Source organism: Cajanus cajan, chromosome 4 (genome assembly GCF_000230855.2).
Source record: "Cajanus cajan strain Asha chromosome 4, NIPB_CcT2T_4, whole genome shotgun sequence".
NCBI classification, from domain to species: Eukaryota; Viridiplantae; Streptophyta; class Magnoliopsida; order Fabales; family Fabaceae; genus Cajanus; species Cajanus cajan.
Window position 1 is genome coordinate 11,221,355 of NC_138520.1, and position 15,624 is coordinate 11,236,978.

The following is a 15,624-nucleotide window of genomic DNA, read 5'->3' on the forward strand; positions in this document are numbered from 1 at the left end:
TATTTCAATATAATTAATATCAAATATAAATTTAAAGTTATTTATAATATTCTTTTATTTTTAATTTTTTTTAAAATTCACAAATACTCATGAACATCCATAAATATAAGTACTTGTAAGTATTTATAAAATTCATAAGTACCTATTTAACGAATACGCATTACAAAAATAGATTTTTATCTAATCAGATAATAAAGAATGAATACTCTACTCACACTCTCACCCTCATAGAACCATATTCTCATCATAGAACCATATTCTCATCCCTAATTTTGAATCTCCCGTGGATTTCAGTCTCATTCTTAAAAGGTGTAAGTTAAACGGTAAGAATGTTTATGAATATTTTTTTTTACGTATTTCTAAATAATATAAGTTTATTCTTATACCAGAAAAAATATAATTTATATGATAATATTTTAATTATAAAAAAAATGTTTATCCAACACAAAAACTAGTTTTACTTAATTTTATTTTTTTTAGAAAAACAAATACTGTCATCTATATCGTATTTTCAAGTAAAACAAACCCTAAAAAAAGTGAAACAAACAAATACCGTGTTATCGTGATTAATAATTATACCCGTTTGGTTAGCGACGGAATAAGTTGTTTTATTTTATAATCAATGTTATTATTATTTTTATAACTTTATCCCTTGAAGTGTAGGCTACAACTAGACCATATAAAACTATTTACGTTTAGAGTATTTTATCATTTTGTATACTTTTATAACGTCATGTGAAAGCCATGCGTTAATTAAAATAATAATTTCTTTTAATAAAAATCGTTAATTTTCATTAACTACTAGCTGATGACTCCAGAATATGGATGAAGAGAAAATCGATCATAGTTTAATATTCCAAACGCATCCCAAGTTTTAATAAATAAATCTTCACTATGTAACAAAAAAAAAAACCTTCTCCTGACACAGCATTTTAGGAATTCTTCTTGATGCACGAGTGTCTATTAACTTAAGGGTTGATAAGCTTTTTTTCATCATAGGCAACAAATATCATATACGACTGGAATTTTTTTTATTACATGCGACTTTTCTTGCGAATTTTTATGAAAAATTCGCAGAAAACGTTATTCTTGCAAATTTTTCTGCGAAATTTTATCTGCAAGTAATACCTTCGTGGATAATATATTTTTGCGAATTTTAAAATTTGCAGAAAATTTTCCTGCGGAATTTTTTGCGAAAAAAATTCGTAGGAAAGTTTCCTACGAATTTTTTCGCAAGAAATTTTGCAGGAATATTTTTACGAAAAAAAATTAAAGAAATTACTATAAATTCTATCAATAATTTTTCAACTTTCAAATGCTCACAATGAATTCATCCGAAACATTTGTTTCTATGCCTCCAACATGTGATACATAATCTTTTAAATTCTAAGATTGTAAATTATAAGCTTAATACTCAAGCATACAAATCAACTTGTAATGTAAGTGTTGCCCCAACTTATATACTCTTTAATTGCTTTATTTTTAATCGATGTGGGACTTGAAATTTTTTTAAAATATTAAACTTATAAATTTAAATATTTTTTTTTTATTTTTCCTACGGATTAAAATTTGTAGAAAAATTCGCAGGAAAAGTTACCTGCAAAATTTTTCTACCAATTTAGTAAACATTACTTGCGAATTTATTTTTGCAAGAAAATCTGCAAGAAACAAAATAAAATTCTTACACTATTTTCTGCAAATTTTCACCATGGAAAAAAATTTCTATGATTATTAAAATTGTAGCAAAATTTTTAAGAAATATCTGTAAATTATTTTTTGCAAATAAATTCGAAAAAAATTTCTGCGAATATTTTTTTGCAGGAAAATTCGTAAAAAAAATTTTGCGAATATTTTTTTGCAAGAAAATTTGCAAAAAATTTCTGCGAATATTTTTTTGCAGGAAAATTTGCAAGAAAATAACACTTTTTTAGTAATGCGAGCCAACATAAAAATGTTTTAATTCATTTCATATAATTTTTATTTTTATTTTACAAATTATTAACATTGATCTTCATTAATTTTCATAAGTTTTTAAATGATTCTTATGTGACAGATTTGGAAATTCCACAATGAAGAGGTGTTCAGGCAGACCCATACAGCAACTCAGGTGACACTTCATCAAGTGAATATGTCAAATGATGTTATAAGTGTTGCCTTTGATAATATTTCGAGTCCAAACCAATTGGCTATGCAAGAGTCTCAAGTGGCGGTCTATGTGGACGATAGTGCTTTTGGTTGTCCTAATTCAGTTGATTTTTTAAAAAAAAAATTTTCTTTATTACCTTTCTGTACCGAAAAAAACAACAACTATGGCATGATGTATAAAAAAAAAAAAAAACAAAAAGCTTAATTGTGTTTTTTATCACTTAAATATTATAATCATGTTATTTTGATTTTCAAAATTTTTAGTTAAAAAATTTTAATTTCTCAAATACCATATATAATTATATAATTTTAGTCACTCTCATTAAACATCTAATAATTTTAAAGTCTAATATATATATATATATATATATATATATATATATATTATAAACAATTATTGACCTTTTTACATATAGTAACATGACGGTGACAACAATGATGGTATTGGTGTCATCGCCACCAATACCACCATTATCACCACTTTAGTTGTTGTCATTATCATCATTATTAATGTCACCAATATCATCATCATTGTTATTGTTGTCATTGTTATTACTATCACATGACCAAGACAATAGTGGTGATAACAACAATATTGGTGAAAGTGACAATATTGTTGTCATTACTATTATTGTCATCGTCATTATTATCGTTGTCGTTGTCACTATTGTTATCGTTGGTGACAACAATGGTAGTAGCAGTTGTGACATTAACAATAATGGTAATGAGCTAGTGATAGTGGTGGTGGTGGTGACAATTGTAGCGGTGGGTGATGATGATATTGATAGTTGTGGACTAGATAATAATAATAATCTTGTAAGAGAGTGTTTATAATTGAGTTTTTATTTTAAAGATTAATTTTTTATATATAATCTAAAAACTATGGTTTACACATATTATCTATCATAATAAAACATGTTTTCATTGGATACACTCCGATCCCTACACACACATATATGGTCAAGATCCATTGATACACCATGATTTCAAATTAGTAAAATGATACCTTCAATAATTTTTTATAGAATGTTGTAATGACATGAAATGGCATTGTATTTTACAACTTAGCATCTAAGTAACAAAAATAAACAATTTGATTCAACTGTCTATAGTCCACACACAGTCAAGCACAACCATCCTTCTTCATCATCAATAACACCGATGCACCCTACAAAGACACACTCGATCTAATCATCTATTTTTCCAAGAGATCCTCAACTTGGTTCTTTAGCTCAACCAACTTAGCTAGAATCATTCTATAAGGAGTTACTACTCACTTTGTCCCTACACTTGGAACCAAGTCAATATTAAACTCCACTTCTTTGTTAGGAGGCAACCTTGACACTTCATCTAGAAACTCCTCAAGAAAATCTCTGACTACTTCCATTACACTAACCAACTTCTTGATCTCAACACTCAAAGTAGAAAAGATAATGAAACATTGAGTTGCCTCGCTCAAAAGATCATCCATCTACTTAGCAGACACCAACCCATCCTTTTTAACTTTCAAGAAAAATCAACTCCCTCTTGAAACAATCTAGAAGAATATTATTGGTAGATAATTAATCCATACCTAAGATTATATCCAACTCCACAAAAGGTAAAAAAATTAAGTTCACCTTATAACATCTACCATATACCTCTACTGAACACCTCAAAAGTAATCATAGAAGTAGAGACAAGAGTAGACACATGTATATCAACATGTAGAGCACTAACACATAGACTTAGCCTTTCTACACAAGCAACAAATATAAATGAATGAGTAACACTAGAATCATAAATTATAGAAACATCCTTACTAGTAATTTTTCCCTTCCTTTTCACCAAGTCAAAGGAAGTAGAAGCCTTAACTCATGTCAAAGCAAACACCCGATTTGCAGTAATAAGTCACTCCACCCTTTAAACACCCTTGGGCTAACTAGCCCTTACTGAACAATCTATGGAGATATGGTCTTCCTTACCACATCAAAAACACTCGTTTTCCTTTAGAGAATAGTCTCTAACAAAGTGAGTTCCTCCAAATCTGAAACATCTAACACTAGAGTTCCACCCTAAGAAGTCACCAAAGGTCTCCTTGCAACAAAACTCCCCTACTACTATGGAGGTCTGTCATAAGGTTTTCGCTATTGATTGCCTCTTTTGGAACCAGTTGGGCCCTCTTGTCCTTTCATCACCTCCCCAAAACACTCCAATATCTCCACTGTCTTCACCCTCTCCACCAAGGTAGCAAACTCTATGATTTCCATAGACACCACCACTCTTTTCAACTTATGTCTCAACCCCTTTCCAAACTTTCTACACATCCTAATCTCAAAGATAGCCTAGGAATAAAAATGAGTTAGATGCTCAAATCTCAAAGAATAATTGTAAAATCAAAAGGGGGAGTTTGTCAAAAAGGGGATTTGTTAAATCAAAAGACAATCTTAAATCCCTCAAGAAGTTACAAGTTTTTATGATAAAAAACAACGAGAAGCTATGAGTTTTTATGATAACAAACAATTTTTTCAAGAAACTATTTTAGACAAAGTAGATGTCGTATTTCGTCTATAAGACGAAGTGTACTAGACGAAGTGGATGATCTATATTAATAATACAATTATTTCTCGTTAAAAAGTCAAATCATTCTTTGAGAAGCATTAATACTATATTCCTTAAGAGATTGAATGAGAAAGCTTCCCCAAGGAAAATGAATACTCGCAAAAAGGAAATGTCAAATCATTGTGGCAGGAAAAAAATAAAAGATCCCATATATTTTTGAAAAGGCACTAAAAAAGAGTGCTTTGCACCAGCCCCAATTGCTCTACATTGACGCTACCTTACTACACTCAAAATAAAAGAAAATGATAAGTAGTTGTTTGGATTAGATAAGAGATACACACTTCATTGAAAGACATTTAATTCATCAATGACAATTTCTAGGATCAACAAAGAAGATAAACGAAGCAACTTATGAAGAAATTTGAACATTAAATTCAACATTGTTGTAACGGTCATCTTCTCTAAATTAAAGTACTATATAAGGGTCAACTTTTAGAGGGATGAAATCAAGGAAAGATACTTTACGGAGATCAAAACCAAAATTTATTATTTCATAAGGACCAAAAATAATATTTATAAATTTTAGAAAGATGAAAAATAAAGAAAAATTTATAGGACAAAAATAAAAATTTATTCATTTTATAAAGATTAAAAATATATTTAAGCTTAAAAAATCATCTATCATATATTTTTTCTATTTAAATATTAAGTTATGATAAGATTATAAATTTTTTATTTTAATTATTACTTATTTATTTATTATATCCATAAAAGAGTAAAATATATTTAGTTTTTACAAAAAAAAAAAAGGTTTGATTTTAGTCTTTAATAGATTTTATCTTATTTTGATCCTTCTAACTTGTATGTACAACTTCTAATCCTCAAAATTATTTATAAAGTACTTCATAATAAATAATAATATAAAAATAAATTGAATAAAAAATCTAGTACATATTTTTTTTGAATCTGTTAACATTATATTATTTGTTTAATATAATAAAACATGACATTTTTTTTATTAAATTATGTATTTATTTTTATGTTATAAATATTTATATTTTAAAATATTTATATATACGAGCTCTTACCAAATTGTTATTAGTTTTGATAGTATTGGATTCAAAATCCTTAAGCAAGATATTGGGATAATCGATCAAATTCTCTAATGAAAATAAATATCAGTTTCAACTAATAGATATATTACCAAATTTCAATAACATCATTATGAAGAAAAAATGTCTATATCTACTATTTTGCCTAAAGTCCATAAAATATAAAAACCAACCCTAATTGATACATTGATTCTCCATAATTGACTTTAACTATTCTAACAAGATCATATCAAAATCTTTTTGTTTGTCATAGTCATTTTGAAGACATGATGATTGTTTAACTTCTTAGCTCTTCAATCTCAATATGTTGATGACTTTTTATCTTCTTAATTGTAGCAACCAATCTTTACTAAAATTTCTTTTATTACATGTGACTTTTCATGTGAATTTTGTATTAAAATTCGCATCAAACATTATTCCTATGAAATTCTGTAGGAATATTTTTTACAAAAAAAAATTACTTACAAATTCTATCAATAATTCTCAATTTTCAAATGCACACAATAAATTCATCCGAAGCATTTGTTTCCACGTCTCCAACATGTGATACATAATCTTTTAAACTCTTAGATTGTAGATTATAAGCCTAACACTCAACTATACAAATCAACTTGCAAGGTAAGTGTTGTCTCAACTTATATACTCTTTAATTATTTTATTTTCAATCTATGTGGGACTTGAAGTTTTTTTAAAATATTAAACTAATAAATTTAATTTTTTTTTATTTTTCCTACGGATTAAAATTGGCAAGAAAATTCACAAGAAAAATTACCTGCAAAATTTTTCTACCATTTAGTAAACATTACTTATGAATTTAATTTTGCAAGAAAATCTGCAAGAAACAAAATAAAATTCTTACAATATTTTCTGCAAATTTTTACCATGGAAAAAAATTTCTATGATCATTCAAATTATAGAAAAATTTGTAAAAAAATTTTGTAGATTATTTTTCATAAAAAATTTTGTAAGAAAAACCTGTAAATTATTTTTCGTAAATAAATTCATAAAGAAAAATTGTGAAATTATTATTGCAAGAAAATTCGCAAAAAATTTCTGCGAATATTTTTTTGTAGGAAAATTCGCAGGAAAATGACATTTTTATAGTAGCGAATGTTGCAATAAAATGACAAAAAATAAATTAAAAGTTAAGAGTCGCCACCAATGTTTATTTTAGGAAAAATATAGAAAAGTTATAAAATAAAAAATTGTTTATAAAAATAAATTTTGAGTTGAGAGTTGATTATGTTTAAGGAAGGTTTTAGTACCTTACAACAACGTCTATCATAAAGACAATTTAATTAATTAAACAAACTATTTATAACCTACAAAATATAAATCTCACCTCAAATAATTAAATTAACTATGAAATCAAATATATTTTATTGAACAAGTACATATATTTTATTTTAATGAATATTAAAATTATTTATTATTATTATTATTATTATTGTTATGAAAAATGAAATTATTATTATTTTTTGACTCGACAATAATGATTTTCTACTATATCTTCATGTGCAATGGAGAATCAAAGTCATATAGTTCTTTGATATGTAAAAAAAATATTTGTGTGCTGGAATTTTTTAAATTTTACTTTTATTAAATTTTGAATTTCTGAACTATTATGGCTCATACCTCCTAAAATATAAAATTGACAAAAGTGTACTCCAAAATCAATTCATTAAAATATTTTAATTTTTATTATAAAAGAATTACAAAAATTAACTAAAGGAGAAATTTGAATATACCAAACTCTGACAGGTTGTATTCTTAAAATTTTGGAAAGAAAAGACGTTACATCTATTTAACTCTCTTTTTCACATTGATAACTTTATTATTTAATTATTATAAAAGACATCAATATTAATTTACAAGAAAAAACTAAGGGGGTGTATTGGATTAAGATTTTAAAGGACTTTTTAGTTAAAAAAAATTTCTGCAGATTTTAAAAGACTTTGCAGGATTCTACAAGACTTAAAATCAGGTTTTAATGAATTTTGCAAGACTTTTAAATCAAGATTTTAATGGATTCTGTGGGATTTTGTAAAGTTTTGACATTTGATAAAATTTTAAAAAAAATCATACATTCAAATTTAAAAAGAGTCAAAGACAAAAATAATAAAAAAAATAATAATGTCTAGATAAATAATAATAATAATTCTCCATAATATTCTATCCTCTTTTTATAGTATCCACCCTCAATTGTAACAATTCATCGGAATCCTCCTTGGTCCAAGCTTCATAGTTTTCATTCTCTTTTCCTTTTTCTTTATTATTTCCTTGTGAATCTCCCATTTGAATTACTAAAACAATATATGTTGAAAACTAGTTATATAAATAATTATGGATAAGAGACAAAATCAATAAAATTATATTATTATTTTTAGAAGCACACCAATCATACAAGATCGAATATATCTTGGCTATCCAAATGGATCAAATATCTCAATCATTATAAAAAAAAAACATGTAAAAACGAAAATATAGAAATATAAGATAATTTTTTATATAAAAAAATTAGTATATTCGATACTGAGAAAATATTTAGATTATAATTTTTTATATATAAACGGAAGTATTTAGATATAGAGAATATATATATATATATATTATTTTAGTTATATATTATATGATAATTTTTAACTATATTTATAAATGTAAATTTTTTTAACAAATATTTTAACAATATTTCCTTTTAAAAAATAAGCTAATGAAGGCATAAATCCTAAACCCTAAAAAGTTAGATACTGCAATGTCTTATGTTAATTTTCTTTTTTAAAATATAAAAAAATCTTAATTTCACAATATAAAAATAAAAAGAAAAATTCATAGTAAAAAAAATAAAATAATTGTTGAGTCATAAAAGGAAGAGAGATAAGAGTAACAAATTCAAGGGAATGAGAGAGTTCGCAGTTTTTATACTGAGAGGGTTCTTCCCCCAACTAAGATCCATTTTCATCTCATTCTACTCACAGAAACCCTAACAAATTCATCTTATATATATATTGTAGAGATTATGATATCAATTTCATCTTTTACCTTTTTCTTTTCTTGACGTGTGTTATAAAAAAAAATACCACTTAAAAGTTAAAATTTTAAGCATTTTTTTGTGTTATATAAAGGAACAAATTCAACTACATAGAATAAAATAAAGCAAGTCAATTAAAGAGAACGAACAGAAAAATAGAGTAAGTCAATGACACTATCATTTACATATCAGAGTTTCACAAAATAGGGGAATGGGATGAGAGCAGTACTACAATATTATATATGAGCAATGAACAATAGTGTAGTATTATTAGTAGAGAAAAAATGGAGAAGATAAGAGCATAGAAAAAAAAAAGATGAAAAACTCACTTGAAAATTCTTGAAACACTTGAAAAATCACTTCAAACAATCCTTCAAAATCCGATGAGTTTGGATGAGATTGTTTTATGAATCTGGTATTTATAGATAACACTAGAAAGTCCTTCAAAATCCTTCTCACACAACAATCCTTTAAAATCCTTATATTTTTGAATACCAATGGATTGTTTTTAAGTTGTAAAAAATCTCAAATGAATACCAATGGATTGTTTTTAAGTTGTAAAAAATCTCAAATGAATACCAGTGGATTTTAATGGACTCTTTAAAAAATCTTGAAAATCCAGATTGAATACCACTAGATTGTTTTTAAGTGACATAAAATTCTGATTGAATACCAATGGACTTTTTTACTCAAAAAAAATCTTTTAAAATTCTACGAAATCCTAAACCAATACACCCCCTAAAATTAAATATAAATAATTCTAGAAACTAAAGAAATAATATATATATATATATATATATATATATATATATATATATATATATGTGTGTGTGTGTGTGTGTGTGTGTGTGTGTAAGTATGTATGTATAAAAAAATAAGATAAATGAAACTTCCCCTAAAAAAAAGATAAATGAAAATAACTTCGACAATTCTCATGTTTCTCTTGAAGAGCATCTTTATCTACTTGACAACCATGCTTTTTCAATGGAAACCTCAAAGAAAAAATAAATAAAATAAAAATTATAGTTCTAATGTTTTTCTATTAGGCTAATAAAAAAAACTAGTATGACTCCAATGTTTCCTCTAGTTCCAATTTTTAAATATCCAATTGGTGAAAATTTTGATGTGCTTGAAGGTTTGAGGTCTCCTCCTTATATAAGAGAAGAAGGAGGTGCATGAGATTGTTGTGAGTAATATGAGACTTTTAGTTGAGAAGAAAATAAAGTGAAACTCAAATATTTTTTTTGACAAATCACCTATTTTGACATTAATTTTCATCAAGATGGAGGTGGACTTTGACTTTTATGTTAGAGACAACAATTATAGATTTATTGTCAAGTTCTCTATTGGTGCAAAAAATTATATGATATTGTCAACTTATGTTGTTTAATAGAAAAACTATTAAATCTTTTCTATTTTTTCTTAGTTATTTAGTTAGACAAGAATGTATATACATCTCACTTGTTATTCTATCTTTCTAATTATATTTTTATTTTTTATTTTCTTTTACTTAACCTTTTTTATTACTTCTTTTTCTTTCAAATTTTAGTATTTTCCGGACAAAATTAGACTACTACATTAATAAACACATCTTTACTTATCTTATTAAAGTCTTTTTCAATAAAAAAATAAATAAAAAGAAAACACTTGATATAACATGGCTTGAAAATTCGGCTATTTACCAACTATTTTGAATGTTGTTGGTTTACGTGCTTGTACTTTTTAATTTTTTTTTTGGTATATTAAGGAAATGTAGATAAAACAGAAAAAAAAAATAAAAAAAAAAACTAAAATGCATGGACTATATCAAAGCCCAAAGAGGCCAAGATGTCATCTGGTGGTGCCTCCCTTTAAAAAACAAAAAATAGCAAGCTTGACGAGAAGCCCAAATAGCCAACATATCTCATTGAAATTTGTACTTCCCTTTCAATGTTTTGATACCTGTAATTGAAATTAATAATTATCTTTTATTTAAATATATTTTTAATATCTCAAATTTAAAATTAATATTTTTAGTTTCTATAATATTAAAAATTTTATTTTAATATTTATACTCGAATTTTGTTAAAAAATCTGTCAAATATTATCACATAAAATTTACTTACTTGTGTGTCTATTAGCAAAAACATCACATTAAACTTAACTGATGTTACATACTTATTATTTCAATCTATCACTTTCAGATATGTTATTAGTGATCTGAAAGATTAAAACACGATTTTTAAAATTATAGAGATTAAAAATAATAATTTTAAATTTGAGAAATAAAGAAAAAACTTTACTCTAAAAAAATCATAGTTAAGCCATTATTTTCTCAACAAAAAAAAAAAACTACTCTTTCGATAAGAAGATATTTGACAATTAAATAGGCATGCATACACCAGCATATAGAACGTGGGCTAGTAGCACACTAGAGAAACAGGCCCAAAATTAGAAAACACTCCTAAGACTCGGTCAAACTACATAACACTCGATAATAAAAAAATGAAAACCAAATAAGAGAGGCCATCATCTAACTTCAACAGAGAGGTCTAAGTTTTATTTTAGTTTTTCATATAAAGGTAGTCTTTAGCTTGTTAATTAATTCCTCACTTCTCTAGAAGCTTAAATAAAATACATTAATCGGTTAAATTTAGGCAAAGATGATATAGCTTCGATGGCAGTTCCTAGAGGCCATGCTGTTTCCACAACAGCATCTTCATATTCAATTCCTTTTGCCGCAGTAATCTCTTGCTCTGGATCAAGGCCTGCAAAAAATTGAATCATTAGTCATGCAAGAAAACATTATAATTGAAATTGAAACAGAATGCACTTAATCTTAAGTTTGAACACTGATATAATTCTTTCATATAAAAATATAATTAGCCAACATGAGAAAATATCAAGTTGACAATGTAAACTTACCAAATCCATCAACAAGCAATGTATAGTGGTATGTGAGATCAATGCATAAATAAGGAAGTTTTTCATCCGGAACACGTGGAAAAGTAGATTTGATATCCTCGAATGGTACTTGACAAGCTTGTGTAGCTGCAATTTCCCAATCCACAGGACGAACTTTGGAATTGGGTTTCTTTGGATCAGCGAAACCAATCTAAAAGAATAAACAACGTAGTTAATTAGCATGGTTAATGGGGCATAACAAGTGACTTATTCAATTCCATGATTATATGAAATTAATATAGCACATACATCTGAAGCCCTATAATATAAAGCTGAAGTAACTACAAGATTTTTCTGTCCACTTCCTCTTCCACCATCCCATATCCCACCAAATGTGCAATTTCCATGGCTACATGGCTCATTCACCCTGAGAGCCTCAAGAGCTATCTCTCGGCACTCTTCAAAGCTGGAACCAGAACTGGGGGCATAGAGCTTATAATCCACTCCAGAGTATGTGTAGATCCCTTTCAAGAATAAAAAATGTTCATGTTATTTTTTTTTTATAGAAGCAAATTTTTATTCAAAAGAGAGTTAAGTCATCATGATAATCAAATTAAGTCCTATGGATTAGGTTTTCATGTTATTAGTAGATTATTTGCTTGAAAGAATATTAAAATATTCAACTTGAAATTAGAAGTTTTACAACCATTATTTATACTATTTAATGAGTACAAATTTTATAGAATAAAAATAAATAAGTGATTTTTTTTTATCTATGAGTATGATCATCACAATATTCAAAAATTAACAATTAAAAATTAATTTATATTTATAAAATGTAATTTTTTTATTAACTAAATATTATTTTAACACTATCAAAAATGAATTAATAGAGCATTAGATCGAATCCTATATTTTAAGATATGTATTTTTATAACTATAGGATTAGAAGACTTGGTTATTAAAAGGGTGATTTAATTAGCATTAGGATTTGTAACAAATGAAGATGCTATATTTACCATCATATCCAGCTAAAATGCAAGGACTAGCAGAACCATCAGTGACCTTGAAAATCTCGGCACGAGCTGCTTCGTTACCATAGTGCAAGTAACTGCAAGAATAATATATACATGTTAATTAAGGCCTCTATATATATTATAGCATGGCACGACTCTTGTATAGCAAAGAATCTAGATTTCATGCACTACATCTCATGAATCTAGATTTCAATTTAAAGTGGAAGTGATTATTATGGCCCTTGAGTTTAATTTTGGCAGCATCAAAAGCTTTTATATCCCAACATCTTTTGACATTAATTGGTAATATATATATCAAATAATGAATCATATGAAAACCTGTGAACATAAAGGTCATATTTCTTTCCCTTGAGCACAAGCTTCTTCATGTATGGATCCTCTCCTTCTGGTGCTTCTGGAGCAGTTTTAGCTGTGTTCCTTGAGACAGCATATGCCATTTGAACTGATGCACCTCCAAGATCAACTACTCCCACCGTTTTTGTAAACTTCTTTCCCAACTTTCCTAATAGATAGTTAACTGCCACCTAGAGAAAATTCCCAAGGCATCATCATGATTCATGACAAATTAAAATATATTACATCCCCACATTCATATGCCTCTTGTGGGAGCTTGAAAGATGAAAAAAGTTATTCATAAACATACAACAACTATGCATAAATCATCTATATTGTTTTACTTGAAATTTAATTTTGATTGTATAACTAAGAATTATCAATTCACTGATATATATAAATATATGCACTCCTTTTATTTGTGTGTGCGCTGGTAACATACATAGTAGCAAAGAATCTAATTCTCTAAAAAAAAAAAAAACTTCATGCTTTGACTTTAATTTCATTATTGCTTCTTTCTTTGTTGTTTTTTGATGTAATATTTAGCTAACTTAGGGATATGAAACAGAAGCATACTTATCACAGTTTATTTTCTCATCATGAATAAAATTATTTATTTTTAAGTATTCTTAATTTATGAGTCAAATCCTCGACTATTGAGACTGTAGTCAAACCTCACCTATTAAGAATTTGAAATATTTTAAATTTAAGAATTTTTTTTTCACGCATCAGATTCGACTTGTCCAATCAAATAAATAAATAAATATATATATATATATATATATATATATATATATATATATATTTTCATCGTAGACCGTTTGTTTCCTGGTTCTCATCTTTCTTTTATTTACACTATACCGAAAATGAATAAATTTAGGAGTATGTAAATGTGAAACAAAATTTTATATATAGTTTCGTCATACCCATAGATAAGAACCTTCGTTGGTTCCATCAATTACAGCTACTGCATTAGGTTGAACGTTCAGGGTACTTCTGTTCTCGAACATATCCCTAACCTTAAGAAGATAAGAAAATGAAAACTTAAGACATTAATTGAAAACCTAGTTAACAAGATAAGAAAATGAAGCACGTGATTACCGCTTGCAATATATTTTCAGCAGCATCTCCATCCAAAAGCCTTAAACCTGCTGTTGCCTGCATTAGCATTAAAAAAATGAAAAGACATTATGCACATGCAAAACCCGTACCTTTACACTTTCCAGCGATTGAAAGTGATAATGTTTTTTTTTTTTTTTTCTTTTATAGTTTTGGCCAAAAACTCCAAAATTGAAACACATTGTGCCAAATACAAGCCTTAGTACTTATTATTAATATACACATGTTAGCCACACACTTTTTTAAATATATTTTTTTTAATTAATTAAAATATATTAATGAAATATAAAAATTTAATAGATCTTCCAATTTATTTCAAGAATCTCTTTTCAGATTTTGTGATTTTTAATAAATTCTAACTAATGAAGATAGGTGTTAGGAGAAATGTGTCACGGAGTGTATTGTTCACCCGCAATATACTCATTAACTCCTAATACACTATTTTTTATGGACTACAATAATTGCAAACTATAATATAATGAGAGATTCATTTTGAATAAGGTGTGAAAATACCAAATTGTGTAAATTTTATAAGAAAAAATATGCGTTCACAAAAAATGTGTTGCTGAGTGTGTTCTTAGCATAACAAAGGACAAACATTGAGATCTGAAACACTCACCCCAAGCTTAAGGGGTGTCTTGGGGTGCAGTTCCTCAGGGACAATACTTTCAGCTTGCTTCAAAAGTGGAACTAGAGATTCTGCAGCTTGTTTGGGATTATCCACGTATGAACTCAAACCGGGTGTGATCTACACCACAATAATGAAGAAATAAAAAAAAAAAAAGAATAATGAACATAAGTATAACTTAATTAAGCAAAAGCAAAGGCAAAGAGGTTTCATCACCTTTTTGGAAAAATCAAGGTCATTGCCAATGTGAAGGAGATCCAAGTTCTGGTCAAAATGGAAGACATGAACACGACTCCCGGTGCTACCAGCATCAAAGATGACAGCATAAGAGGTTATGTCTTCTTGTTTGGGGAAGATCTTACGATTAGTTAGTATGTTTTTCCCAAGATATTGTGAAGAAGAGAGAAGTGGCGATGTGAATAGTAGAACAGTAATGAGGGATAGGAAGCCCATGCTCCTAGTCTAACCTCACTAATGAAAGAGCAATGTAGTTGCTTGAAATGCTCATCACTTGTGTCCACAATATATAATAGCTCTAGAAAGGTATGTCCTGAATCATGAACAATAATGTGCAATGTGACATCTAATTTGATTCAAATCCGTGGCTCACTCGTCTTGTCTTTTACTTCCATCTTCTTTATTTTTATTGTGTTTTAGAATTGTCACTAAAAGAATAATGTTTCAATGATCAATTAAGTAATATATTGACTTTTCAAATTGACGATAATTAATTTATTACTTTTAGCAATTGAAATGACAATTTTTTAGTTTTGGGTACTCTTAGATAATCAATAATAG

General features: G+C 27.2%; 1 protein-coding gene across 1 annotated transcript; it reads right to left on the bottom strand.

The window, feature by feature from the left end:
• Positions 1-11,163: 11,163 nt before the first annotated feature.
• LOC109802912 (nucleoside-triphosphatase) lies at positions 11,164-15,345 on the bottom strand. Its single transcript, XM_020364326.3, has 9 exons — positions 15,043-15,345; positions 14,818-14,946; positions 14,181-14,237; positions 14,006-14,098; positions 13,065-13,270; positions 12,729-12,820; positions 12,019-12,233; positions 11,731-11,920; positions 11,164-11,573 (listed from the first exon to the last, which is right to left on the bottom strand). Exons 1-9 carry the CDS (start codon positions 15,277-15,279, stop codon positions 11,431-11,433), a joined length of 1,362 nt encoding a protein of 453 aa, XP_020219915.1. The 5' UTR covers positions 15,280-15,345; the 3' UTR covers positions 11,164-11,430.
• Positions 15,346-15,624: the final 279 nt, after the last annotated feature.